Source organism: Pollachius pollachius, assembly GCF_949987615.1.
Source record: "Pollachius pollachius genome assembly, chromosome: 4".
In the NCBI taxonomy this organism is placed as follows: domain Eukaryota; kingdom Metazoa; phylum Chordata; class Actinopteri; order Gadiformes; family Gadidae; genus Pollachius; species Pollachius pollachius.
In genome coordinates, this window is record NC_136937.1 from 22,073,722 (window position 1) to 22,101,019 (window position 27,298).

At 43.5% G+C, this 27,298-nt stretch overlaps 1 protein-coding gene and 1 long non-coding RNA gene across 3 annotated transcripts in view; both read right to left on the minus strand.

Moving 5' to 3' along the window:
- The window catches only part of enpp4 (ectonucleotide pyrophosphatase/phosphodiesterase 4), a 37,031-nt gene extending 13,822 nt beyond the window's left edge, over positions 1–23,209 (minus strand). Inside the window, exons 1-4 of one of the 2 annotated variants that reach the window (XM_079734799.1) lie at positions 23,127–23,184; positions 22,596–22,685; positions 21,048–21,315; positions 20,105–20,398 (exon numbers count right to left, since the gene is read on the minus strand). In XM_079734799.1, coding sequence (XP_079590925.1) covers positions 20,105–20,398; positions 21,048–21,314 — 561 coding nt within the window. In that variant the 5' untranslated portion in view covers position 21,315; positions 22,596–22,685; positions 23,127–23,184. Of the gene's footprint in view, positions 1–20,104; positions 20,399–21,047; positions 21,316–22,595; positions 22,686–23,126 lie in introns of both variants that reach the window. The other variant, XM_079734798.1, reaches the window with a different exon arrangement.
- On the minus strand, positions 14,931–17,746 carry LOC307074588. The gene is made up of 3 exons (XR_013811806.1): positions 17,261–17,746; positions 16,693–16,833; positions 14,931–15,760 (listed from the first exon to the last, which is right to left on the minus strand). It is a non-coding gene; the product is annotated as an uncharacterized lncRNA (long non-coding RNA).
- Positions 23,210–27,298: the final 4,089 nt, after the last annotated feature.

Here is a 27,298-nt window from a genome sequence, read left to right on the forward strand (position 1 = left end):
GACAGTGCACCACCCGCCCGATGTATCGGAATGGCTGTTGGTTTGGCTCCTGAGAGGTTGATCCTGTAGGGCAAAGGTTTGCCTGAAGCAGTTATCAACACTATCCAGAGTGCTCGTGCACCTTCTACTTCTTCCCTCCATGCGGCGAAGTGGTGCGCTTTCTCTAATTGGTGTGACAGGAACCACGCTGTCCCATCTCAATGCGAGGTGGGAAGCGTGCTTGCATTTCTGCAATACTTATTGGAAAAAGGTTTGGCCTTTTCCACTATCAAGGTCTATGCAGCAGCCGTTTCGGCTCGCCATGCAGGCTGTGATGGTGGACCGATCTTCAGCCATCCACTAGTCAAGAGATTCTTGCGTGGGGCTAGACGGGTTAGGCCTGTTTCTGCCAAGCGGGCCTGTGAGTTGACCGCTCTGTCTGTCAGCCCGAGCTGCTTGTTGCTAAACGAGGACAGCTCCTTGGCGCTGCTCACACCTAATCCTGCATTCCTCCCAAAGAACATTAATAGTTCTTTCCGGTCGAGAGATATTGTGCTTAAGGTAATTCACCCCCCGCCTCATTCTAGTGAGGCGGAGGCAGAGTTGCATCTCCTGTGCCCGGTGCGGGTGCTGGCTATGTATGTGAAACGCTCGGCCACGTTCCGCTCCACACAACAGTAATTTGTGTGTTATAGCGACGCTAGCAGGGGCCGCGCTCTCTCTAAACAGCGGTTTTCTCGCTGGATATGTGAGGGTGTTTGCTTAGTCTACTCTCGGCAGGGCTTAGCGCCACCATTGGGCGTTAAAGCTCACTCGACACGGGGCGTGGCCGCTTCAACGGCTTTACTCAGAGGCGTTTCGGTGGAAGACATCTGCGCGGCTGCGTCTTGGTCTTCCCCCGGCCCCTTTGTCCGTTTTTACATGTTAGACATGTCCAGGGGCTCACTTGGCAACATTGTGTTGGAGTCCGGGGCCCCTTCTACGGCTTAAGAATATAGGCATGTTCTTTTAAGCGGCATCGTTAAAATTCCTCTCGCCGGCTGGCGAGTTGGACTTGACTGCCAGTATTTCTCTCCCGCAGTTTTTCAAATGAAAAACGGACTAGAGGGGTTCCTATTGGCTCGCCAATTGAAAAGTTGGTTTTGTCTGCCAGTATAGCACTCCCGCCGTTTTTTTCAAATAAGAAACGGTCGAGAGAAGCCCCTTATTGGAGAGTCGAACTCCATAGCTCCGCCCCTGGTGGTAGCGGACCTAATGGAAACCGTATTACTCTGGTTTTTCTCTTCACTTTTCATGGATTCCATGAAGCACAGAGTCGAACCGGAGTCTTTGCAGACTCACTTTTTTCCTTTGATCATCGCCTTGCTTGATCTAGGAAATGTGGGCAGTGCCCACGTTGATTGGTCTATAGTTGAAATTTTCAGTGCGCGCAAGCACGCGCACGGGACAAGCCCATAAGGCGAAGCCTAGACGGCGTAGCCTACAATCATAGGACTAGAGTTATAATATCATAACTATCGTTTCCACCTGTGCCAGTTAACTTCAATTACAATTTGCGGGGCTTTTTAAGCTGTAAAATTAGCCAACACACAGCACACCACAGCGCTGTTATTCTGGCAATAAAAAAAACAATCACAAAAATGAAATTGCTTTTCATTGGCAACTTGAGACGATCTACGATGGAATCCATCTATCGTCGATGGTCGATAGAACCGACCATCGGCTCATCCCTAATCCCGAGATTGAGATCTCAATCATGGAATATTGCCAAATATCCCGAGATAGCGAATCTAATTGCGTAATTTTAGGAGGTTAACGTTTAGCATATACTAAATATACAGTGGGGAGAACAAGTATTTGATTTTGCAGGTTTTCCCACTTACAAAGCATGTAGAGTTCTGTAATTTTCATCATAGGTACACTTCAACTGTGAGAGAAGGAATCTAAAACAAAAATCCAGAAAATCACATTATATGATTTTTAAGTAATTAATTTGCATTTTATTGCATGACATAAGTATTTGATCACCTAGCAACCAGTAAGAATTCCGGCTCTCACAGACCTGTTAGTTATTCTTGAAGAAGCCCTCCTGTTCTCCACTCATTACCTGTATTAACTGCACCTGTTTGAACTTGTCACCTGTATAAAAGACACCTGTCCACACACTCAATCAAACAGACTCCAACCTCTCCACAATGGCCAAGACCAGAGAGCTGTGTAAGGACATCAGGGATAAAATTGTAGACCTGCCTAAGGCTGGGATGGGCTACAGGACAATAGGCAAGCAGCTTGGTGAGAATTCAACAACTGTTGGTGCAATTATTAGAAAATAGAAGAAGTTCAAGATGACGCTCAATCTCCCTCGGTCTGGGGCTCCATGCAAGATCTCACCTTGTGGGGCATCAATGATCATGAGGAAGGTGAGGGATCAGCCGAGAACTGACCTCTCTTCAGGTCAATGACCTGAAGAGAGCTGGGACCACAGTCTCAAAGAAAACCATTAGTAACACACTACGCCGTCATGGATTAAAATCCTGCAGCGCACGCAAGGTCCCCCTGCTCAAGCCAGCGCATGTTCAAGTTCAAAGTTTTATTGGTCACACGTTTGCAAAAATAACGTTTTACATACAGTGAAATTTAAATTCATGTGCGAATTACTGGAACCTGAATAAATAATAGATAATAGTTATTTAAAAACAAACATCCCTTAATGAGGTGATGCTATAAAAAACAGTCCTTGTGGTGCAGAAAGTGCAAGAGTGCCAGTTATAGTCCACCGGAGTTAAGCAGTCTAACTGACTGCAGAAAGAAGCTCCTCCTTAGTCTCTCAGTCTGAGCTTTAAGGCAGCGCAGCGCCTGACTGCAGCAGGGTGAAGAGGCCAGCATCTGGGTGAGAGGCGTCCTGCCTGATTTTCCTGGCTCTAGCCCTCACCCTCTTGCTGTATGTATATTCTAGGGTGGGGAGGGTTAACCTAATGGTTCGCACTGCTGAGCACACTACCCTCTGCAGGGCAGCCCGGTCTTGTGCGGTGCAGCTTCCATACCAGGCTGATATGCAGCCTATGAGGATGCTCTCCACAGCTGCAGAATAGGTCCTCAGGATGGAGGGGGAGACCTTGAACTTCCTCAGCCGCCGAAGGAAGTACAGCCGCTGCCTTAACTTGGAAACCAGGTGTTGTGTGTGGAAAGACCATGAGAGATCCTGAGTGAGGTGCACCCCCAGGTACTTGAAACTGGGGACCCTCTCCACAGGTTCCCCACTGATGATGAGTGGGGTGAGAGGGGTGAGCCCACTGCCCTGCTTTCTCCGGAAATCCACCACCATTTCCTTAGTTTTGTTGATATTTAGGGCCAGGTTGTTGGTCTGACACCACAGTGCCAGGTCTGCCACTTGGTTCAGATAGCCCAGCTCGTTGTTGCCAGTGATGAGACCCAATAATGTCATCGGCAAAATTCGATGATGGAGGTTGAGCTGCTGGAGGCTATGCAGTCATGCGTGTAAATGTTGTAGAGCAGTGGACTCAACGCACCCCTGGGGGGTACCCGTGTTGAGGATCAGGGGTCCCGACATTACAACTCCCCCTACTCTGACCACCTGGGGGCGATCAGTGAGGAAGCTGAGCACCTAGTTACATATTTGGGTGTTGATTCCCAGCGACCTCATCTTCTGGATCAGGCGAGAGGGAATTATGGCATTGAATGCCGAGCTGTAATCTATAAACAGCATTCTCACATAATTCCCTCTCCCCTCATCAAGGTGGGTCAGAGAGGTGTGTAAGAGATTGCAAATGGCATCATTCCTGCTCCTGTTTTCCCTGTACGCAAACCGGAGGTTGTCGAATGAGCTGGGCAGGGAGGAACTGAAGCAATCATAGGCGCCGGAACCTATGAGGCCGCGGGGCCAATGGGTGCAAAAAAAAAAGTATATATATTTTTTTAGCCTGTATCGATGAACTATTTCGTTTCTTAGTAATGTTTTGGCCTAATATTGTAAATATACAAATGAACAGAGCTCCGCCTCCCCACGACCTTATATTGATTGAGTCTAAAACCTTCTCAACGATTCAGCCAATGAGAGTACTACAGCAGGTAGCAATCGCGTTGCCATGGCCCAAGGGTAAACAAATGATAAGGCACCGCCACACAAGTTAACTAACGATCGCTGTAGGCTTCCATATCATGCAAGCACTTTACGTTTTATTTTTATTTTTTTCTACATCACATTTGCATGCTATAATAAACTATTGTTTTTACCTACCATTACGAGTCTCGTTTGGTCTAGTAGGGAATTCGCACAATGGCGCTGCTGCTGCTTGCTTATGGCTGGTTCAGACTACACGATTTCAGCCCGATTTTGCAGATTTTTTGATTTGTTCGTCGCAGACAAATTTGAAATAAATAAATGAATAAGTAGGTTAACATATTGACTAGACAAACAGAAAATTGACAAATTATATTTTTCTATAATCTCCCTGCTTCTGAAATCTCCGCCCAATGCTCGTCCGCTGGTTTTCCATAAGTATTCCACTGTGCGATCATCCCTGCTGCTTATGCCCTCACACATTGTTGAAATCATATGCTGGATGCTTTACTCTTTCTATGTGGCTTTTAGTTAATGATTGGGCTATAATAAGACCACGATGTTCGCTGACAACAGGGGACATTTCATAGTGGTTGGACATTTTAGCGAGCCGCTTTTTGTCGGGACGCGAAACACGCAACTGAAAATCAGAATGACATTACAGCTCATCTCTACTAACTAGACTCACTGCACTACGCAGAGGACCGCCATCATAATGCCTAGTATAGGAACTCGGAATCCATTGTTATTTACACTTTGTTGCTGCCTTGATGCTGCGTGAAGCACTGCATTGTGATGATGATGAGGATTATGATGACATTGAAGAAGATTATTATGATGATTCAGTGTGTACTTTGCGGTGACGACACATTATTTGGATCACAACGGTGCTGCAGTGCGCCGCTTCCTATTGGTGCTAGGGGCGGCAATTGACGAGCGTGAAATGTGCACCGCGGCGCTTCGGGGCCAGTGTGTGGCCAGCTTTAGGATGATGAGGTGTCTGAGCGCTGTTAATGCTGCCTTGACAGTTCCATCTTCCCATGGTTTTTGATTTGGGAAGACTTTTATTTTGACAGCCTGTATGGTCTCGCAGTATAGCAGATTGATGTAACTCCCAACCACTCCCGCCATTTCACCGACGTCATCCGAGGACTCAAGGAACATCTCCCAATCCACGTTGTCCAACGTGTCTTGGAGCGATGCTTCTTATTGGACCGTCCAGCGCCTGACGTCTTTCGTCATTGGAGCTTCACGCAGTATTTTCTGTTTATATTTGGGTAGTAGGAGAATGGAAACGTGATCCGATTTCCCGAAAGCAGGTAGAGACAGCTTTGTAGCTGTCCTTAAACATAGTATAGCAGTGATCTAATGTGTTTTCTCTGCACGTCGGAAAGTTAATATGTTGTTTAAATTCTGGCAGGCCCTTTGAAAGCTTTGCTTTATCAAAGTCCCCGAGGATGATAAAGGCAGCTGACGGATGGCAAGACTGCTGCATATTTATCACCTCCTGCAACTCAGATATGGCAATATCTGTATCAGCATGAGGGGGAATGTAGACCGCCAAGGTGATGATTGCTGTGAACTCACGGGGCAGGTAGTGTGGACGATGCAAGATGGTCAGGTGTTCCTGGTGGGAAGAACAGCCAGTGGAGAGGACGGTGGTATTCCTCGGGTCACACCATTTCTTGTTTGTCATGAGACAAACTCTTCCGCCTTTGGATTTCCCAGAATCTTCTGTTCTATCCATGCGAGCGATGTGGAAGTGCTCGGCGAGTCTGACCGAGTGGTCTGATATAGAAGGGGACAACCAGGATTCCAGGACCAAGATGTTGCAGTCTCTGATGTCCAGCTGGAAAGCAATCCGTGCCCTGACATCATCCATCCTACTTTCCAACGACTGGACATTCGCGAGCAGAATACTCGGCAACGAAGGATTATATGCCTTGCTTCTCAGTCTGTTCCGGATTCCACCTAGTTTCCCTCTATGTTTCTTGGACGTCTCCCTGTAGTTCTCCTGTCTTTAGTCCCGTCCATGGGTCTGTTTACTCGGAGGATCTCAGCTGGGAACGTCAGCTTGGTCGCAAGAGACGCGCTAATATAAGCGAGTACTGATCTCTGATCTCTAAAAGCGTTTGGTGATCATATATGATCAGACTAAATGTTTGATCTGTAAAACCGATTAAAAAGATAAGAACTACAGGTAAAAAGCACAGTCTAAACAGAGCGAACCCGATGGCGTCTGGACAGCCGCACCATCGTCATGGCCATGTCCAGGCTTGTCTGAAGTTTGCCAATGACCATCTGGGTGATCAAGAGGAGGAATGGGAGAAGGTCTGACGGACAAAAATATAGCTTTTTGGTCTAAACTCCACTCGCCGTGTTTGGAGGAAGAAGAAGAATGAGTACAACCCCAAGAACACCATCCCAACCGTGAAGCATGGATGTGGAAACATCATTCTTTGGGGATGCTTTTCTGCAAAGGGGACAGGACGACTGCACTGTATTGAGGGGAGGATGGACGGAGCGACGTATCGCGAGATCTTGGCCAACAACCTCCTTCCCTCAGTAAGATCATTGAAGTTGGGTGGTGGAAGGTTTTTCAAGCTTGACAACGACCCGAAACACACAGCCAGGGCAACTAAGGAGTGGTTCCGTAAGAAGCATCTCAAGGTCCTGGAGTGGCCTAGCCAGTCTCCAGACCTGAACCCAATAGAAAATCTTTGGAGGGAGCTTAAAGTCTGTATTGCCCAGCGACAGCCCGAGCGAAACCTGAAGGATATGGAGAAGGTCTGTATGGAGGAGTGGGCCAAAATCCCTGCTGCAGTGTGTGCAAACCTGGTCAAGAACTACAGGAAACATATGATCTCTGTAATTGCAAACAAAGGTTTCTGTACCAAATATTAAGTTCTGCTTTTCTGATGTATCAAATACTTATGTCATGCAATAAAATGCAAATTAATTACTTAAAAATTATACAAGTTGATTTTCTGGATTTTTGTTTTAGATTCCGTCACTCATAGTTGAAGAGTACCTATGATAAAAGTTAGACTTCTACATGCTTTGTAAGTGGGAAAACCTGCAAAATCGGCAGTGTATATAATACTTGTTCTCCCCACTGTAGATAGCGTAGTCAAGTCTTTATTACTGCCAAACAAGACAAATCGTCAGGAATTCTAGGTTAAGCTAGGTTAAGATTTTGGGTGATAGGCCGGAAATATCCCATAAATTACCTAAATTCCTCTTCCATTCATGGTTTCTTTTTTTTTTTGGGTTAATACTAATTTAATTTAGGAGGATAGTCATTGCACAGCTGTAACCAAGTATTCTCATATATTTATAGCCTAGTTATATCCTAGTTTTGTATATTTATACATTGCATCCTATCCTATTTTCATATTTTATGTGGCATCTGTATTTTTATGTTGGCTACGGCATTTAATTTAACTTATATCTTTTTACATTTTACCTTTTGCTTAGGTGGTAGCTGTATTACTGTATAGGCTGTCTGTATTTGTGTAAGAGTTATTTGTATTGTGTAACCTGCTGGATTGTGAAATTTAGTTTGGGGTCAATAAAGAGTCAGTCAGTCAGTCAGTCAGTCAGTCAGTCAGTCAGTCAGTCAGTCAGTCAGTCTGTCTGTCTGTCTGTCTGTCTGTCTGTCTGTCTGTCTGTCTGTCTGTCTGTCTGTCTGTCTGTCTGTCTGTCTGTCTGTCTGTCTGTCTGTCTGTCTGTCTGTCTGTCTGTCTGTCTGTCTGTCTGTCTGTCTGTGGCAGCACTGGGCTACACCAGCATAACTAAGATTTGGTACACAGTGATCCAACACCACTTCTGGGATGGTCAGTGGCCACCATCCCCAACACAACTGGAGGCAACAGCAGAGGCAGTCCTTCTATGCCAGAAGAAAGTTTGTCTATTGGCCATTGAGGGTAATCAGTGCCTATAATCGTGTCAATGCCTCTGCGTTTGAATGAAAATGAATGAATGGAACGTTGCACTTTTAATGTTTGCCACATATTCCAGACTAGAGAGCAGATTTAGATAAATGCTATAGTTGTCACACAGACACAAGCTATATTTTATTTTTGTAATATGGAATTATTTCAGGGGGGAAAATGCCGTGAAAAATGTATGCATGTTGCGTTCAGGATTAGGACTGATATATCATATGTCGGCCTAGGCCTAATCAATTGTGTTCTAATACTTGAAGCATTCATATTAGTCTATTCTTTCGTAGGCTACTCTGCTGTTGGCTTTTTTTTGCTGCCACAAAATATAGTTTAATCCAACAACATTTCTGCGTCTTCTACATAGCCAATTTCAGCACCGTGTCAGTAGACAGTTACAAGCCTATGAACGTTGTTAGAGCAGTGCACGCACGTTCATGTTAAGAGGAGTTTTGGGAAAAACTCTGAATTTTTTTACGAAGGTTTGAAAGAATGATGGGCTGATGGGCCTTTTAAGCCCATAAGTTAGGCTACTTGGCTGCGCAGTTCATCAGTGTCTCTCTCTATGGCTCCCTCTCTCTCCTTTCCACTGTTTATTCATATCGATATAACAAGAAATGATGTAATGATAACTCCAAGAAAATAAAGGCTCCATGGCTATAATAATTTAAATATAATTAACTTATAAAGCGTGTTACGAAACACTGAGACGATCTGGCTGGCTGACTAAAACGGCACTGAATTTGGAACTTTATGAAACAGGAGGTCTGGCTTGCTGACTAAAAACAATCTGACAAAAGCACGAATCTGACAATAGATGGAATCGATCCGACAAGCTCTGGCTTACACAGCAAGAGTCGCTACCGTTTCGGCCACGGTGACCACACGGTTGTCTTCGGATTCATAAATATTAATCTATATGACGCTTCAACTAACAGAAATGTGAGGAGAAATCGTCACAAGAAGATCTGTGCTGAACTGATTTGGTCTGCTTGTCTTGATCAGCGATTGGGCGCAAACACTTCAAATGCATTGGCTGAGAGAAAAGAAGGGTGGAGATTATTAGCATACTAGAGAGACGCCGTTTTCTACGCGCGTTGTGATGCGCACAAACGCGCATATTTTACGCGCGGTTTGATGCTCAAAACTGCGTTTTTTACGCGCGCTCTTCAAAGACTACAATGCCGCGTAAAAAGCGGCACATTTTTTGCGCATTACGGCGTAAAAAACACAGTTTTTCACATTTTACAGCGTTTTTTACGGCGCAATGAAGGTGATACGTGACTGAATGAGGTCGTTTTCTGGCAATGTTGGCTTGCCAAAGTGCATGGCTTGAATTGCGTGTGTCTCACGCCGAATGTGTGATCCTTGAGAGCCCTGTTTAGCCAATGCAGCCTCCTATGTCAGTGTTGCTTTACGAATACTATAGCATATCGGATTATCAAAATTGTTAAGTGTGTGTGTCAGAGGCGGAGTGGCCATCGGGAAGATCGGGAGATTTCCCGGTGGGCCGGTCCATTTATGTGGGCCGTGGCAGTAATTGGGGCCGCGGGCACCCCCTAGTGGCCGCTGTACTGTAGGTCACGCAAACAAGCAATCGCGAATTGCATGAGAGATCCCCGTTAGGGCCCCTGCCCCCGGTCAACAACTCAGCGCAAGGCCGGTATGGTAAGTTCCCGGTATGAAAAAGTGCCATACTCCGCCCCTGGTGTGCGTTGTCATGTAGGCTATAGAGTGATTGTCTTGGCTTGCATCTGTGAAATATTGTAATGTTATAGGCCTACTGCATATTGAGAAAATGTAGATCGGTATTGCGCAGCAATCGGGAGATTGGGACCCCCAGAATATTGACGGGTATTTTGCACGCTGGCTAAAAGCTTAGAAATAAACACAAGACAAAGATGTTGTTACTGGAGCTAGTAGGCTACCGCCTACCATCAAAACGTAGGATAAGTAATCAGAAATGTGTTTACAACGTCAGGGGAAAGATTTAATTAGGGATTATCTGGGGGGGGGATTTCACAGGTGGGACTGGCAAGTTAGCCCATAGCTAGCATTATGCCTTCTAATTCTATATCTTCTGTTGGCTTCTTAAAGATCCCAAAGATCCCATGTCATGAAAATGTCACTTTATGAGGTTTTCTAACATTAATATGAGTTCCCCTAGCCTGACTATGGTCCCCCGGAAAGCTAGAAATGGCGTTAGGTGTAAAACGAGCACTAGGTATCCTACTCTGCCTTTGAAAAAACAAAGCTCAGACGCGCCGATTTGGAATTTTTCCCCTTATGTCGTCATACGGGGAAATGTTACCTCCCCTTCTCTGCTTTGCCCGCCCAGAGAATTTGGCCCGCCAATGAGACAATGAGCTAAGACAATTGTACACATCTTTGTTATTTGGATAACCGTTCTGCAGTTAGTGTTATGGCGCATAACACGTCGGGTTCTCTGACGTCTCTGGTATTTCCACAATGAGACTCGTAGTGGGGGTTATCTCAGCCATGGTGGAGAAGGAATTGGGGGAAAGGAACTTTGGCTTTGACTCTCTGAAGTACATGAACCGCGACATGGAGGAGAAAGGGATTGTTGCCCGCGATTGACTCCCACCGGAGCCCCGCTGCCCACTGCCCGAGGCACCACCACCGCGAGGCACCACCACCGCGAGGCACGCTGCCCGCTTCCGAGGCGGTGGTGCCTCGTCAGCGGGCAGCGGGGCTCCGGCGGGAGACAATCGCGGGCAACAATCCCTTTCTCCTCCATGTCGTTGTTCAGTCTAATTCAGATTGATGTTGAAGTGGAAGTGGAAGAACCGCAGACATCGGAGAACCCGACGCAGTCGTTTGAGATTCATAACATCGTTTGGAGGCGCACACAGCTTTTGGCCGTGAAAATATGTATTATATGATATAGATATCTATGTATAATATGATATTATTTAGATATAGAGCAGGACTGTAGCACAACTGTTGTATACTTCTTTGTTATTTTGATAACCGTTCTGCTGTTGGTGTTACGGTGCATAACACGTCGGGTTCTCTGACGTCTCCACAACGAGACTCGTAGTGGGGGTTATCTCAGCCATGGTTGAGAAGGAATTGGGGGGAAAGGAACTTTGGCTTTGACTCCCTGAAGTACGTGAACTGCGACAAGGAGGAGAAAGGGATTGTTGCCCGCGATATAGATATCTATGTATAATATGATATTATTTAGATAAAGAGCTCCGGGACTCCCGCCAGAGCACCCGGGGTGTTCTAGAATATTAACAGAACACGGCCGAAGGCTGTGTGCGCCTCGCCATTGCGATACATCTACTGTAAACAGAGCGCATGGTACCGTGGCCGCAAGCTGCTCAGGGCCACACCCCCACCCTCCTCCTTGACCCACCTCTCTCCTCCTCATTTGCATTAAAATGTCTTCAAATACTGTGTTACGGGCCCACTATTACCTAGTGGGCCCCTAATATACCTATATTAAAGCATCCTTAAAGTACCATGCCATGGGACCTTTAAGTTCACCGGTACTTATCTGAACGACATAACGGCATGATCACTGTTACTAGATATGAAGAAAACGTTGACTTTCACTCAGTGCTATTCACTGACAAAAAAAAAGTGTTGTTGCTGCTGTTCATAGACTAGCTCCAGCGCTCGTTGCTGCATTGCTAAATGATTGCAACTCTCCACTAATTCTCCTCTGACCATCAGTGTTGGTAACGTTACTTTAAAAAAGTAATTAGTTATAGTTACTCACTACTTGTTTCACAAAGTAACTGAGTTAGTAACTGAATTACTCATAATAAAAGCTAGTTACCAGGGAAAGTAACTATTTGCGTTACTGTTAAAAAAGAAAGTTGCTATATGTCAAAGAATTTGGATTTCTCTGAGCAGTTTTCACTTGGCCTTATTGTGTTAAATGGTTGAACTGCCCATTCAAGGCCCTGATATACTTCCAACTGAATTTTAATTTGCTTAGTTGCAAAGGCTGTGGAACATCTGCCGAATACTACAGAAAATGCCAATTTTTCATCGGATTGCTCCGGACTCTCCATTTCTGCTGCTTAATCGAATCTGTTGGGTGTGTGCGTGTGCGTGTGGCGCACGTGTCCTGGCTTGTGTGTAAAAACACTGGCTCCAATTGGCAACCATGAAACATGACACTGCCTTAGCCAATCATAATCGCTTATCTCGTTGTTAAAGGTCCCATGGCATGCTACTTTATGGATGCTTTAATATAGATATTAGTAGGCCCCAAACACAGTATTTGAAGACGTTCCCGAAATTCAGCCGTGGTGAAGAATTACAGCCACTACGAGCCAGTCGCACATTGAGCTTTCCCCAAATGCGCCGTTTCGGTGTCGCTTTAACACCGCCGTTTCGGTGTGTAGCTTTAATGCAAATGAGGAGGAGAGGGGCGGGTCAAGGAGGAGGGTAGGGGTGTGGCTCTGAGCAGCTTGCAGCCACGGTACCATGCGCTCTGTATACAGTGGATGTATCGCAATGGCGAGGCACACACAGTCTTTAGCCATGTTCTGTAAATATTCTATAACACACGGGAGTCCTGGAGCTCTATATCTAAATAAGATCATATTTTACATAGATATCTATATCAAATAATATATATCATCACGTTCAAAAGCTGTGTGAGCCTCAAGACGATATTATGAATCTTAAACGACTGCGTCTGGTTCTCCGACGTCTCTGGTACTTCCACGTCCACATCAATCTGAAGTAGACTGAAACACGATATGGAGGAGAAAGGGATTGTTGCCCGCAATTGTTGACCGCGGTTTTCTCCCGCCGGAGCCTCGCTGCCGAGGGACCACCGCCTTGGCAGCGGTCAGCGCTTAGGCACCACAGCCCCCTGCAGCGCCGAGGCGGTGGTCCCTCGGAAGCGGGAAGCAGGGCTCAAGCGAGAGACATTCACGGCCAACAATCCCTTTCTCCTCCATGTCGTGGTTCATGTACTTCAGGGAGTCAAAGCCAAAGTTCCTTTCCCCCAATTCATTCTCAACCATGGCTGATATAACCCCCACTACGAGTCTCATTGTGGAAATACCAGAGACGAGAGTCTGACGTGTTATGCGCCATAACACCAACAGCAGAACGGTTATGCAAATAACAAGGAAGTGTACAACACTTGCGTTACAGTCCTGGAGCTCTATATCTAAATTATATCATATAATACATAGATATCTATATCATATAATACATATTATCACAGCCAAGGCAGCATGTCACAGTTCATGTACTTCAGGGAGTCAAAGCCAAAGTTCCTTTCCCCCAATTCCTTCTCAACCATGGCTGAGATAACCCCAACTACAGTCATGTTGTGGAAAATTTAAGAGACGTCAAAGAACCGACGTGTTATGCGCCATAACACCAACAGCAAACACTTGCGTTACAGTGTGTGTAAAGACACACACACACGTGGCGCTCGCACAGTCGTGTCTCATTGGTGGACCAAATTCTCTGGGCGGGCAAGGCAGAGAAAGGGGAGAAGCTAAGATACTTTATGACGACATATGGGACCACATTCCAAATCAGCGCACTTGAGCCTCCAATTTTTCAAAGGCGAGCAGAACACCTGGGGCTCGTTTTACACCAAACGCAAGTTTTAGCCACTGGGGGACCATAGGCAGGCTAGGGGAACTCATGTTTATGTTAGAAAACCTCATAGAGGTGAGACTTTCATGCCATGGGACCTTTAACCCACCCGGTCTCCTCACTAGCAGTTTGTGTTTGAAGCCAGGGGTGCGTTCGGATTACGCAGTTTATTCAATCAATTGATAGTAAAGCACCGCATTTAACATACAGTTATGGTAACGGCGTTGTAACGATGGAAACAGTAATTAGATAGTAATTAGATTACTCCGTTACTGAAAAAATAACGGAGTAACCTAACGCTGTTCTTTACAAACAGCGTTATTACAAACACTGCTGACCATGCATTTAATTGGCTTTGACGGCCATCAGTTCTCGGCAATTCCTCATTCGCCCTCTCACGTCTGACATGTTCGAAATTATACGGCTGTGGGCCATCATACATGTTATTTGTAATTCTTGCCACCTCTTAGACGCCATAGTTCTAGTACTAGGCTGAGGCTACCTTCCACCACGCCTCCCCAACTTGATGTCATCGCCGGATGGTGTTAGAAAAACACCCTTTACTACCAAAAACGACAAAAACTGGACTTTAACACTATTTTGGAAAGATTTTATAAATGTATTATGAGTGCTTTATGTACCCATTCATCAAAAGTTCCGGTTTACCTGCAACTCGGCCTTTAAGTTTTATTCTTTCTTTCTTTCCCTCTTTTTTTTTTCTTTATTATTCTCTACAAACTTTGGTACCTATAGAGACGCCTAGAGACTCCATTTCAATTTTAAAATGTTCAGATTATCTCGGAATCGCGCGCTTGGAATAAATATTTTATTTTCTACATTTAAAATAAAAAAAATGACAATGGCAGTCAATGGGAGGACGGCGGATTGGTTGGTGACATTGATTTGCGCTGGAGGTAAGAGCGCGATAAAGTGCAGGCAGTGTTGCCAGATTGGGCAGTTTTTCCCGCTAAATTGGACTACCTTTTACAACGTTCAGGCAGCGTTGCCAGATTGGGCAATTTTTCCCGCCAAATTGGAATACTGTTGACCGTACTGTTGAAATCACGTTAGGCCTGAAAAATTAGCATTAGGCGAGAACATACAATTTCGGCTGTTTTTTAACATGGTATTTACACATTTTTGAAGTACAAATTTAATGACATTTAAGACCTTTTTAAGACCTCTAAAAGGAAAATTTAATACCAATACCGTTGCAAAAAAATCGAGACTATACATGTATATATATATACTCTGTTCATTATGAGTTTTATTCAGTTTGAATAACGAATAGTAACGTTCTTAACAACTGCCATCTAACTGAAAACAAAACTTATGGTATAACAATTATGACAGAAAACAACAAAATAACTTAAATATAGTGCAAAATATAGTGCAAACACTATACATATGAATTGAATGATTTTTTTTTTTTTTTACAAAGGTCTGATTAATCGCTTCGGCAGTGGCTGTGTTTTTTATTGAATGTGACGCAATTCCACACTTTTCTTTTCGATGTCATTATCTATGACAAGCATCTCCTCCTTCTTCTCCTTTGCTCGTCCCCGCAGAGCGTTGGATTTGGCAATCAGGGTTGCCATTTTGGTCCCGGCCATATTTTCCGCTTGCTCTGCTAAGGTGTCTGCTTCCTTTCGGAGACTCTCGCAGACGTCTTCTGTACATTTTCTTTTCTTCTTGAGTTCATCAAGGCATACTTCCGCTCTCCTTCTCTTAAGCTTTTGCTCATCCTTTTCATTCGTTTTTCTTTCCTCGTCCAGGTAAGCCCTGTATCTTGTGCATGCAGTTGCACAGTAGTTAAGCAACTCTTTTGTAAGAGGCACTCTGGTCACTGTGCCATACACTTTCACATGGTCACAGACAAGTCTCTGTGCAATGACGTTGTCCTCCGAGATGTTATATGTCTCCACCACTTTATTGACGGAGAACCCCCGCTCAACTTCTGCTTGGCCATGGGACAGGTGTCACAACTTTTTACAAAAACTCCAGAGCTCAGGGTAACCCGCGCTGATGTGTTGGTGTAAAAATACATAAACTCTGGAGTCTTGGTCTTGTGGACTGAAGGACATAAAGTTGACATCTTTAGCCTCTTTGGCCTCTTTGAAAAGAAAGGACTCAAACTGCTGTGAAATCACATCACCTGCAATTAGATGCAAACAAAATGTATGTAAATATTCACACAATATCAATTGCAAAATAACATTAATCAGTCAGTAAACAATTGTGGTTTAGCAGGTGTTCCCCAAATTGCAAATGTAATTCTTAAGCTATCAGTGCTACCCAACAAATACAAAAACCTAGTGTGCCCCCTGCCTCTCAAATTGTGACTTAACTGTTCCATGATGCTAGTAATGTAACATGAGTAGTGTATACCATAATTTGAATTACATGTCAGCAATCAGTTTCTAGCCAATTAATTTACACCAACATGAATATGTAAACAGTGATATTCCTGTAAAAGTAAGGGAGGTAGTGTAGGCAAGGTAATGCAAATTTTTATAAAGAATGTTAAAATCTGTGTGTGGACAAATATCCATGTTCCAGATCGAACAATGGTAGAAAAACAATACCAATAACAGTCTACTCCACTCTATTCTTATTCCTATAGTTTACCAGCAGGTACTCCGCCTGTCAACTGATGATCCTGAACAAACATCTGGATGAGGCACCTCATTTTCTTGAGGCACTCCTCTGGCTCTGAGCACATAGTGTTTGGGTCCAAACACATCATATTGTGTACAATTTAGTACTTCAGAGAGCACTTATCCGGCCTTCTTGCAGATGTTGGAGAGGGCAATCTGACAGTCTTTTTTAAACTGCAAGACACCAAGCTCGCTTACAGTGCCTTTGGCCCCTGACAGTCCCTGACAAAAATAAGTGCTTGTCAGATATCCAGAATTTCATCAGCAGCAGTTGGTTAACATTAACTCAGCTGCATGCAACAAACTCTAGCTAAAACATACAGTCAGTTTTTAGTCAAATCTTTGACTTCACATTGCCTTGACATTCTTCAACATGTCATTGTTGTATTGCTGTAATGACTTAAAGGCATCAATTTAGTTAATGTCTTACTTTGATGGCAGCTGTTGCACCCATACCGATGTCAACCTCCTTTGGACTGACCCACATCTTCTGGTCTGTCACATCAGGCCTCACCAGTTTGTATGGAGTAACGGCCAGGGCATCCCGCTTGATGAATCGTCTGAGGAGACTCTGAAATGAGAATCAAAACCAAATTTAGGGGGTTTGTGTATGAGAATGGTTATGTGAGAATGAATTAGTTTGTGGATGTGTGTGTGTGTGTGTGTGTGTTACAGCTTGCAGGCAAGTAGTAAAACTGAGCAAATTAAATAGATAGGAAATATAAATATTGTTGAAGAAGTGGGACTTAAAAGAGGTCATTAGAGTGTTTATGCCGTGTATGTGTACACGTTTGTGTATAAAGTGAATAAGTGTAAGGAAGGGGTAAGGTAATATTTTAAATTTGATTTTGTATTGGCTTTTATGAAAATGTGTTCATGTGCACAATTCATTAAAAAGGAAAAACAAATATTGGGAAGATGCTTTCATATGAACAAACTTTGCTTTAAAAGGCTACAGAGCCTCAGATTAAAACAAAAGAAGTATATTGTATAATTACCCTGATCAAATTCTCCAGGTCTTTCCAGAGGAAGGGCATCATTGGAGAATCCGTCTGGTATTCTGTCAGAAACGGTTGGAAGACTCCATGACCCTGGGAAGCATCTTAGTTTTAACCAGGTCCACATACTTCACAATGGAAGGCCATACTTCAAATGCTCTTTCAACCGCTGGCAAGTTTTCAAGCCACCGATGTCAACAGAAAGGTAAAGGGAACGTTGCGGATTTTGTTGCAGAGCTGAAGTCCTCTCTTCTTGCTGGTGCACAGTTGAAGAGGGAGTGCAGTGCTCTGAGTATTTTCTCGATATGCCACACTGCAAAGCCACTTTTGAAGGAGTTGTGAAGGGTATGGAAGCCACAACTTCCTACAGTTTGAAGTTGAGTCCCATCATATTGCTCACCATGCTCTTTTTGTATGAGCTCCTCAAACTTCCAATTAACATTCGGTCCATCCATCGACAAGGAGACCATGTTCTGAAGCTTGAGTTCCTTTGTACATTCCTGAAATGCGCAAACATGAAAATACAATATCAAAAAAGTATATTTATTTCTAATACAATTATAGGCACATCACTTAACTAAATGATGTTAACTATTTCTATGGTCCCTTTTATATTTGTATGTGTTGCCTTTTTCTCTTTAAAAAGGTGAGAATGCTTGTTGACAGAATAACTGTCAAAATCAGCGAATAACTACTCACGATCAACTATAATAAAGTCCAGTGTTAATAATACACAGCCTATGCTCTGTAAACTGGCATGTTGCTAGCTACAGTGGGACCGCTTTGTTTACATACCCGTTTACAGAACCTACGCTGTGTATTAACATTGGATTTCTTCCCCCCAGTGTACACACAGTACCGACTTGTAGCAGATCGTGAGAAGATATTTTCTGATTTTGACAAAAAGCATTGCTGACTCCAGCTTTAATTGAGGAAACACCAATACAGATAACTTTTGTGAAAATTTGCTTTTGCAATAAATCAGCCTTATTCTGAGCAAATGACATGGTCATGCCTAGCTGTAGCAGAAAAGATGAAGAGGAATTGTGTTTATTTCTCTCAATGTATTTAACCTTAAATCATGAGAGGGCCATTGAAGGATCTAATTTCTGGGATTACTTAAGCCAAGAAATGCACCATAAATGAAAACATATTGACAGACAGTAAACACAAATGTAGACAAAAGAAACACCAACTTTAACAGAGATATACATGATAATAACAATAACCAAATAAGACCAAAGTAACATGTAGGCTAGTATAATATAAAAGGGAATACATAAATGAATAAAAAAGACACCTTCTGCATAGTTCACCTTGAAATGTTCCAGCAGATCATCCGCCGTCGAATGGCCCAGAAACTGCAATCCAAAGAAACGGGACTGAACATGGGTACCAGTCTCATCCGTCGTCCAGTGTCGGACATGCAGGTCGAGCTGTTTGTTTTTTGTGGATCTGTTCATGCTCTCGTCGAACATTATTACAAATGCGTCCTCATTTACCTTAGAGATCAGCTCCTTTTTAATGTAGGGCGCAAGTCCAAACCTCACAAAGTAGGCCATTTTATCCTTCCCGCAGGTGAATGTTTTGGCCAATTCAGAATCCGGGAACATTTCGGCGAATACTGAATTCATATTTACATTTGAAATGTCGGAGTGGTGGTGGCTCACTGTGTTCAAAACCCACAGCACTTCTGCCCTCAATACGGATGCCGTAGAGAAGGCGCTGAATGCTGTTGTTACAGCTGTAACAGGTGTGGGTCGGCTACTTGTTGCGTCTGTGCGGGCATATTCGGAAATCTTTCAGCAGCAGAGAACAGGTCAATATTAGGCCATATTAGTTTTCTGAATTTTTAAATACCGCTGATGTTCCTCTGACTTCATGTGTGAATTCAGTGCTCCACAGCCCATTGTTCCAAGCTTGAAGTTTTTTTACACAGCTCACACCGCGCCTCATGCTGATCAGCCGATGGTTTTAGCCGGCCGCGATATTTATCTTCCTCTTGCCTTTTCTCATTAAATTTGCCCATGGCTACAGGGATTTGCAAAAATTTATTTAACAGCGTCGAATGCTACCGTTTCTCCTCTTTCCCGCCAAACCGCAGAATTTAATTCCGGAGATGGAGAAACACTCTTCTTCTCGTTTAAATGCGGGCCAAACCACACACGGCTGTAATAGACTGTAGCCTACTGCATTCTATCGGTTTGACCAATCGGACATTGTAGTTTGTAAAATAAAACATAAAACTGAACAAATATACACCCGCTCATTATTTCTGCCCCCGATTAAATTTAATGCCGCCCATCCAATAATTCCAGACTTTTTAAGACATTTAAGACCTTGATTATCGAAAAATTAATTTGATGACTTTTAAGACTTTAAGAACCGCGGCAACCCTGTTTAAAGAAACTGGCGGGATTATTATAATTCTTTCTACAAACATCAATCAATACCATACCTTTCATATGGCATGTCATTTGTGCAGCTAGTACAACTATTACTTCAGCTACTACTTCTACTTCAGCTAATACTACTACTTCAGTAACAACTACTACTACTAGTTCTAGTAGTAGTAGGAGTAGTTTCTTACTTCTAGTAAGGAACTAGAAAATGCATTTTCTGCAGGAAATGCATTTTCTAGTTCCTTACTTTAAATCCGCAAACTGTTTAATTGTGTGTAAATTGTGCGTTTTGTTTGTGTGAAACGCATTTGTACTGTCTGTTCTATGCTGCCCTCCTGGCCAGGTCTCTGTAGAAAAAGCGATTTTAATCCTCAAAAGAGTTTTACCTGGTTAAACAAAGGTTACCCATGTGAATGAGCTCCAGAACCCACTGGCTCCTTACCTGCTCGCTGCCCGTCAGCCAGCCGCTGACTTCGGCCAGACGCTCTGCGAATGGCATCGAGGCGTTGTAGGGTAGGAAGTGCGTGGCGGTGCGGTTGCCAATGGCCACGTCCGAGCCGGGCCACATGGCGGCGGCCGTGCTGTAGTTGGAGTCCAGCGCGGTGAGCCACAGCGGCAGGGCCTGGCTCCACCAGAAGGGGTCCTGGTCGTGGGCCAGGCTGAAGGTCTTGTTGTGGGCCGCGTCGTACATGTTGCTGGCCAGGATGCCGTGGGACTCGGCGTACAGTCCCGTCACCTGACACAACCACGAGGACGTCAGAATGGTGGTCTGATTGGACCGTTTTAAAGGAGAAATCCGCTGTAAAATGGATCTGGGATATGTTTGTTATGATAACAAATTGGAATGTTCGTTTGGGAGCAAAAACGTATATACAGACGCATTCTTAAGTTGGCTGTTTTTAGCCGATTCTACCAAAACGCTTTAAACTTGGAACGATAGGGGCATGTCTCATGTTAAAAACTAAATCACTATTTTACACCACTTACAAGGCTAGAAGTAGCCTGACACTTTTTAATATATAAAACGAGGCATTGATAACTTTGTAAGTGTACAGATTGTTTATTAAAAGGATATTTTATACACACAATACCATCAGTAGATCACCCGCCGACGCCATCTTGTCTTTAAGACTCGATAGGTAGATTGGCAAACACAGAGCTTGTGACATCTGTCAACGTCACGCAAGCTCTGTGTTCGCCAACCGGAATCGACTTTTTTTTGGGGGGGAGCTGAAGTGCAGCTGAAGTAGCTAGAAGTGGCTGGCTCCCTGGACCTATCAGGCAGTTATGGTTGGGGCGGGTCTTGGTTGCTAGTTAGCTAGTGGTTAGCTGTAGTGGTTGGGGCAGGTCTAGGTGGTGGTTAGCTAGCGGTTAGATGGACCTACCAGGCTGTAGTGGTTAGGGAAGGTCTTGGTGCTGAAGATGTTGGTTAGCTCCTCCACCAGCACTCCTCCCCGGTACAGGAGTTCCAGGTTGGGCATGGGGTACTGCCGCAGGTAGTCTGCCCGGAACCCATCGAAGGACACCAGCAGCAGCGGAGGAGGAGGCGAAGAAGAAGATGGAGGAGGAGGTGGAGGCCCATGTTCCAGCTGCCCACTGGTCGCGGCCATGATAACAGAAATGATGCTGCCCAGGAACATTGGCAGTAACATCCTGTAGCAGAGTAAGACAAGGAAGCAGAGAGGTAAGAGACAGGAATGTTACTTGGACAGGACTGCCCAACGCTGGTGTGGGCGCCGGGAGCTAGCTAGTCGTTAGCTGCTCTTCTTGACTGGTGGTGGACGCCTGCAGTGAGCCCAGACTGAACACAGGCAACGGGACCCAACAGAGCTGTCCATGGGTAGGGGAGGGATGGAGAGAAACCCAGGCTAGTGAGAAATGGGAAGATAAATTAACAAAAGGAATATACACAGAGAAATAACAATGAAAATTGTGATAGAGCGAGAGAAGAAAGAGAAAAAAATTAAACTTTTGTAGCACATTAGCAATGGAACTCGTGTGTGTATTCATATTCATATTACTACATCCACCAAGTGGATTTTGGGAAAAATAATGACAGTCTTAAGAAGGGCTGGGCCTACACTGGCAACCACAGAACAACAAGCCTCTCAAGTTTCTTTCCACAGATCGAATGGTCGGCCAGGCTCCGCTGTCGACCACAACAACAACAGAGTAAAACATGATCTGATACAACAGGAAAGTGGAACAGGACAGTGGAGCAGGAGAGTGGAACAGGACAGTGAGTGGAACAGGACAGTGAGTGGAACAGGACAGTGGAACAGGATAGTGGCAGCATATCCACACAGGGCTTAAATATGTAGTGGTAGTGTAACAGATATGGAAAACTGTTCATTAGTTATCATGAGTTTCGCAAATGAGAGAGCAGTTGTTGGTATTTTAGAGCCATCTGCTGGTGTGATTGGGTATTGCAGATCTGCATCCGCCTTAGGTGTGTGTGCGGCCGTTGCTAGTCAGAACCAGTTGACCTGACGTGGTAAATTCGCATTGTAAATAGCTCCCGAAGATTTATAAGTTTTAAGATCGAGAATGTATGTTTATTTTATGAACCTCGACATATTAGATGATTTTATATTGTATAATTGATATGTTATTGTTTTTATAGTTTGTCATTTGGTAGGGAGTTTATTCACATTTTTAGTTTGACCACATGTTACTGGTTAGCTATGTTGGATGTCTGCTGGCAACACAAGTGTTTTGTTTTACTTGTGCAGATCCTGCTGTACAAATCACAAATATAACTTTGAAAGAGACCAATGTGTTTGTCCTGTCTTTCAGGTATGTTGCTCCGAAATGTAAATGTGATGTTATAATTTTATTATTTGAATATATTTGATGTGTATATAGGAGAACCAGTTGACGTGACATGTGATCCTGCTGTACAAATAACAAATATACATTTGAAAGAGACCAACTTGTTTGTCCTGTCTTCGTCCTTTAGACCCAATCACAACCGTTACAGTAGCGCCAACAGATGAGAAACCACCAGGAGTGTTAGTGAGACCCTATAAATGAGAACATTTGAACTTAGTGTGTGTCAGTTTCTTACAGTAAGTTCAAATGTTGTAGAACTTAGGGTCAGGCTTAGTAGTTTGTGCTGTGGGTACTAGGGACACACACACACACACACACACGCACGCGCGCGCCTGAAGGTAAACGCTAAGGACCGCCCACTGTGGGAGATATGTTAATTATATGCAAATAGACACTTGTCGTAGTAGTACACCACTGAATAATACAAATCCTATTCAGCAATATTAACTATACAATGACATTTATACACGCAGGGGGTATAGATCACCTGTGCTGTAAATGGGCAACATATAATATGTTGCCAACTTGACGCGCATTACTAATAAAAACAATTCATTATGCAGCATTGCGCCCTAGGGAATGACATAGGTAACGGAATAACAAATCAGCTAACACCACATCGTAAACGTTACCTGTTAAGTGCTGTATGTCACAGTTACGATAAACAACTCCTCCGCGACGTTCAGCGGCAGAACACTTCCTGGTCCTAGACGCACAGGGCGGGACCTAATACAGTGACGGCTGGGAGAGCCAATCGGCAAGTAGATTGACCAACGACGATTGGTTCTAATCTCCCTAAAACTCTTGTTCCATTGAACAATAATAATAACAGGCCACGTCCACTTCGTTTAGCAAAGGACAGTTTTAACTTCCTGAGACCAAGCAAGAGAAGGAGCGAATAGCTTGCAGAGCTAATAATACGTTTAGTATGGTTAGCGTTAGTAGAGTTAGTCTTAAGGTGAGTATGGCTGGGGTTAGTAGTGATAGTAATAGTTGTTAAAGGAGACATATTATGGCGTTTCCACAACAAGTAAACATAGTATTTGAGTTCCAGAAAACATGTTTTTGAAGCTGTTTGCTGGAAATAGCTTTTAGGGAAAAAAAATCTTGCTTCACTATTCCCCTCTGTTTCAGTCCCTTCAGAATGTGCTGTTTCTGGTGTCTTTAGCTTTAATGCAAATGAGCTGCTGCCCTGACAGCTCATTGAGGAGAAGGGTTTGTTGCCGTTTTCGGACTCCTGGAGCTCTATATCTATATAATATAATATAATAATAATATATATGGGTATTTATATAATATTATATCTAATATCACGGCCAAAAGCTATGTGCGCCTCGGATGATATTATGAACAGTGTTGGGACTAACGCGTTATTAAGTAACGCGTTACAGTAACTACGTTACTTTTGCGGTAACGAGCACTGTAACTAATTACTTTGTCAAAATCAGTAACGCGTTAATCGTTACTGCGATTTAAACAGGCTCGTTACTCGTTACTTCACGTGCATAACCCAGGACTACAGTTTCCGTGGTGGACGTAAAGCGGACGTGAGTCATGTGACGCAGCGACGCGCAAGTAAATGAATTAAAACAATGGCGGCAGTCGACGACAGTCAAGGCGTTGTATTTCTCATGGAAATATGCACATTATTTTTCCTTTCTGACGGTAAAAGACATAAGGAATATTTTGGTGACCTGTCATCTATGTGGAGGTTCGAAAACTCTAGCCACATCAAAAACTAGCAATTCTAATCTGATGAAACATCTTCACAAACAACACGAGCTAGTAAAAAAAAGAAAAAAAAGACCCTGAAGGTAACACAGGTGATGCTGCTGCTAACGTCAGCTCCGCCGACGCTAAAGGAGAAGCCACTCCAGCCAAACAACGAAAGCTTGATTTTACAAAGCCTGTTGCATAGTCTATAACCCAGACACAGCTAAACAAATGATGGAGATGTATGGACAAAGACTGATATAGACATAGACATACTAACATAGACTACTAAATCACTTTATCCACCATTATTGATTTCATCAGTTGTTTTATTTGTCTAAATGGCCAGAGTGGAGGAAATATTATTTTTGTTAAACATTGACTATGTTAGTGAGGCTGAAAGTACTTTTTATTTATTTAGTTTCTCTTTGTGAGGCTGAAAATACTTTTAAGTTTGCCCATCATTATTGATTATGAGGTCTCCAGTTGGTGGAGTTTAGCTGTTTTGAGTTAAGGTTACAAAGAACGGATAAACCTCACTGTGTTTACATTGTAAACATCTATTGTATCAGTTTTGCACTATTATTGAGTCCTACAGTTGCTAAATGGTCGGAGGCACAGTTTAATTTTTGCACTGCCAAAACTATACTTTGTACCTGTTTCAATGGCTACAATAAATATGCCTATCGAAAGTTTCAAAACATACTGTATGTTGTGTTTTGTTGATCCACTGCTTCATCGTAGTGATACTGGGTACAATGATCAAATTTTACAGTTGTTTTGTCGAACACTATGCCACATCAACCCCAAAATAATTGGTGTGTGCATTTGTAGAGGGTTGGAAACAGTTGGAAACAATGGAAATATTTCATTCATTTGCACTCACACTACTACACTGCTATGGCACGTTCAGGTCACTAGGTGGCGCATTGCGCTTGTGGTAGGATAGGACTTACATGTAAGCAAGCCAGAGGACTGGCAGCCTCCCTAACTATCCAGTTAGGGAGGTCCTTTGCCACATTAACACATTAATAAGATAATTCAGAAAAAAAAAAAAGCTACTTTCCCTAGTAACTAGTTACCTTGAAAGTAACGAGTAACTTAAAGTAACTGAGTTACTTTTGAAAGAAGTAACTAGTAACTGTAACTAAGTTACTAATTTAAAGTAACTTGCCCAACACTGATTATGAATCATAAAGACTGCGTCTGACGTCTCTTGCACTTTCACAACAAGTAAAGACTCGTAGTGGGGGATATCTCCGCCACGGTTGAGAAGAATTGGGGGAAAGGAACTTTGGCCTTGACTCTCTGAAGTCCATGAACCGCGACATGGAGGAGAAAGGGATTGTACTCCGGGAACTGAGATGCCGGCGAGCTCCCGCTGCCGGACTGCCGTTGAAGCTTCGGCCATGGTCAAAGCGTCGGTGGCAATCCGGCTGCCGTCGAAGCCGTCCGGACGCCGCCGTCGAAGCCGTCCAGACGCTGCCGAGGCTTCGTCGGCAGTCCGGCAGCTCCGTCGCCAGCACAAGCTGCCACCACTAGCAGCAGAAGTTGACACCATCATCCTTCGCCAGCTCAGGCAGCCATCTCCTCAAGCAGCAGCCACCTGCAGTAGCAGTGTTTTCCGGCACCAGCCAGCTCAAGCCACCAGCAACCGCTAGCAGCATCCACCATCAGAAGCATCCACCAGCACCAGCAGCAGCAGCATCCACCTGCAGGAGAATGAAAATAATTGAGTTAAGACCTTGAATAGCCTGTAGGTCAATGAGTTTCCCCACACATGGGCAAATTGCTGCCAGGTTGGGGAAGGGGTGGACAGAAGCTTACTTGATGAAAAAAAGAATGACACTAATGTCTGTAATAACATTTGAAAGCTCATTATGGCTTATATGTTTTGTGTGTAACAATTTGTATTCATATATGTAATCCACCAGCCTTTTCAAGGGTATAATTAATCTATAGCATCAGACACACAGTAGGCTACTCAGCTGACTAGCTAACACTGTCAGGTTCAGCAGATTAAACCTAAATAAAACCCGTCGTTAATGATCCTAGTAATTCTACATCAATAACTGACTAAATAAAAGTTGTCAGAGATTCACTACTGAACTTCTGGTGTAGTGATACCTTCACAGCTGGCGAAATCGAGCTGACTAACAAGCAGGCAATGACTGAAAATCGGTCGTCTACCAAGACAAAAATATATATAATTATGCTGTGCACATACAAATAAAGATCAGTATATGCATCATAAAGGCCCTCTGATATAATATAGAGAGTTGACAAAAGAGGTAGCTATTTAATCAATTTATCCCTGGAGATACCTTCAAAGCTTGCAAAGTCGAGCTAACAAACTAGCAGGCAACTGGTCGTCTACTAAGATAAATATGTAACTTCCGTAAAGATGGAAAGAAATTGGCAGATTCGGAGTTTGCGGTTCAATAGATCATTAGTGAAGCGTTGCAACACAAATGACACCTCTGGCTAAATGTAGTAACCTAGAGAACCAGCTACAACCTTGTTTTCATCCAAACGAACCGTCTTTAGAGAACGGTGAATTGCATTGGCTTCTATGAGCTTTCGGCTTTCAGCCGCGAAATAGGGACCGTCTGCAAAGTGCAAAACAGAAAACGACCACAATGGTCAAATTTCAATAGCGTCACCACTCTAGAGCCTCAAAACTTGCTCCATATAGGCATGGCCTATATATGGTCTTACTACAACCTTTAGTTTTGAAAAATATATCTCCTCTTATTTTTGAGGAATTTTTATTTACACATGAAAAAATGCTGGGCAATTTTCAGCATTGAGCAAAACATCTCTTCTCTCAGTCTTCATCTTATCATCTCTGTCTTCCTCTTTTTTTGTCTTCTTTTTTCAGTCTTCCTGTTATGTCTTTGCAACCTCTTCTATACTCATTTTATTTTTTTGTTTTATTGTATTATTTTTATTGTATTTTTATTGTTTCTGTATTATTTATTGTTTTTGTAATCACAAGTGAATTCACTGCAATAATGAAAAGTCAATTCACAAAAAGTGCCTGAGAAATAAAGTGCGACATTGGTATACATCTTGTTTTGTAAATTTAGTT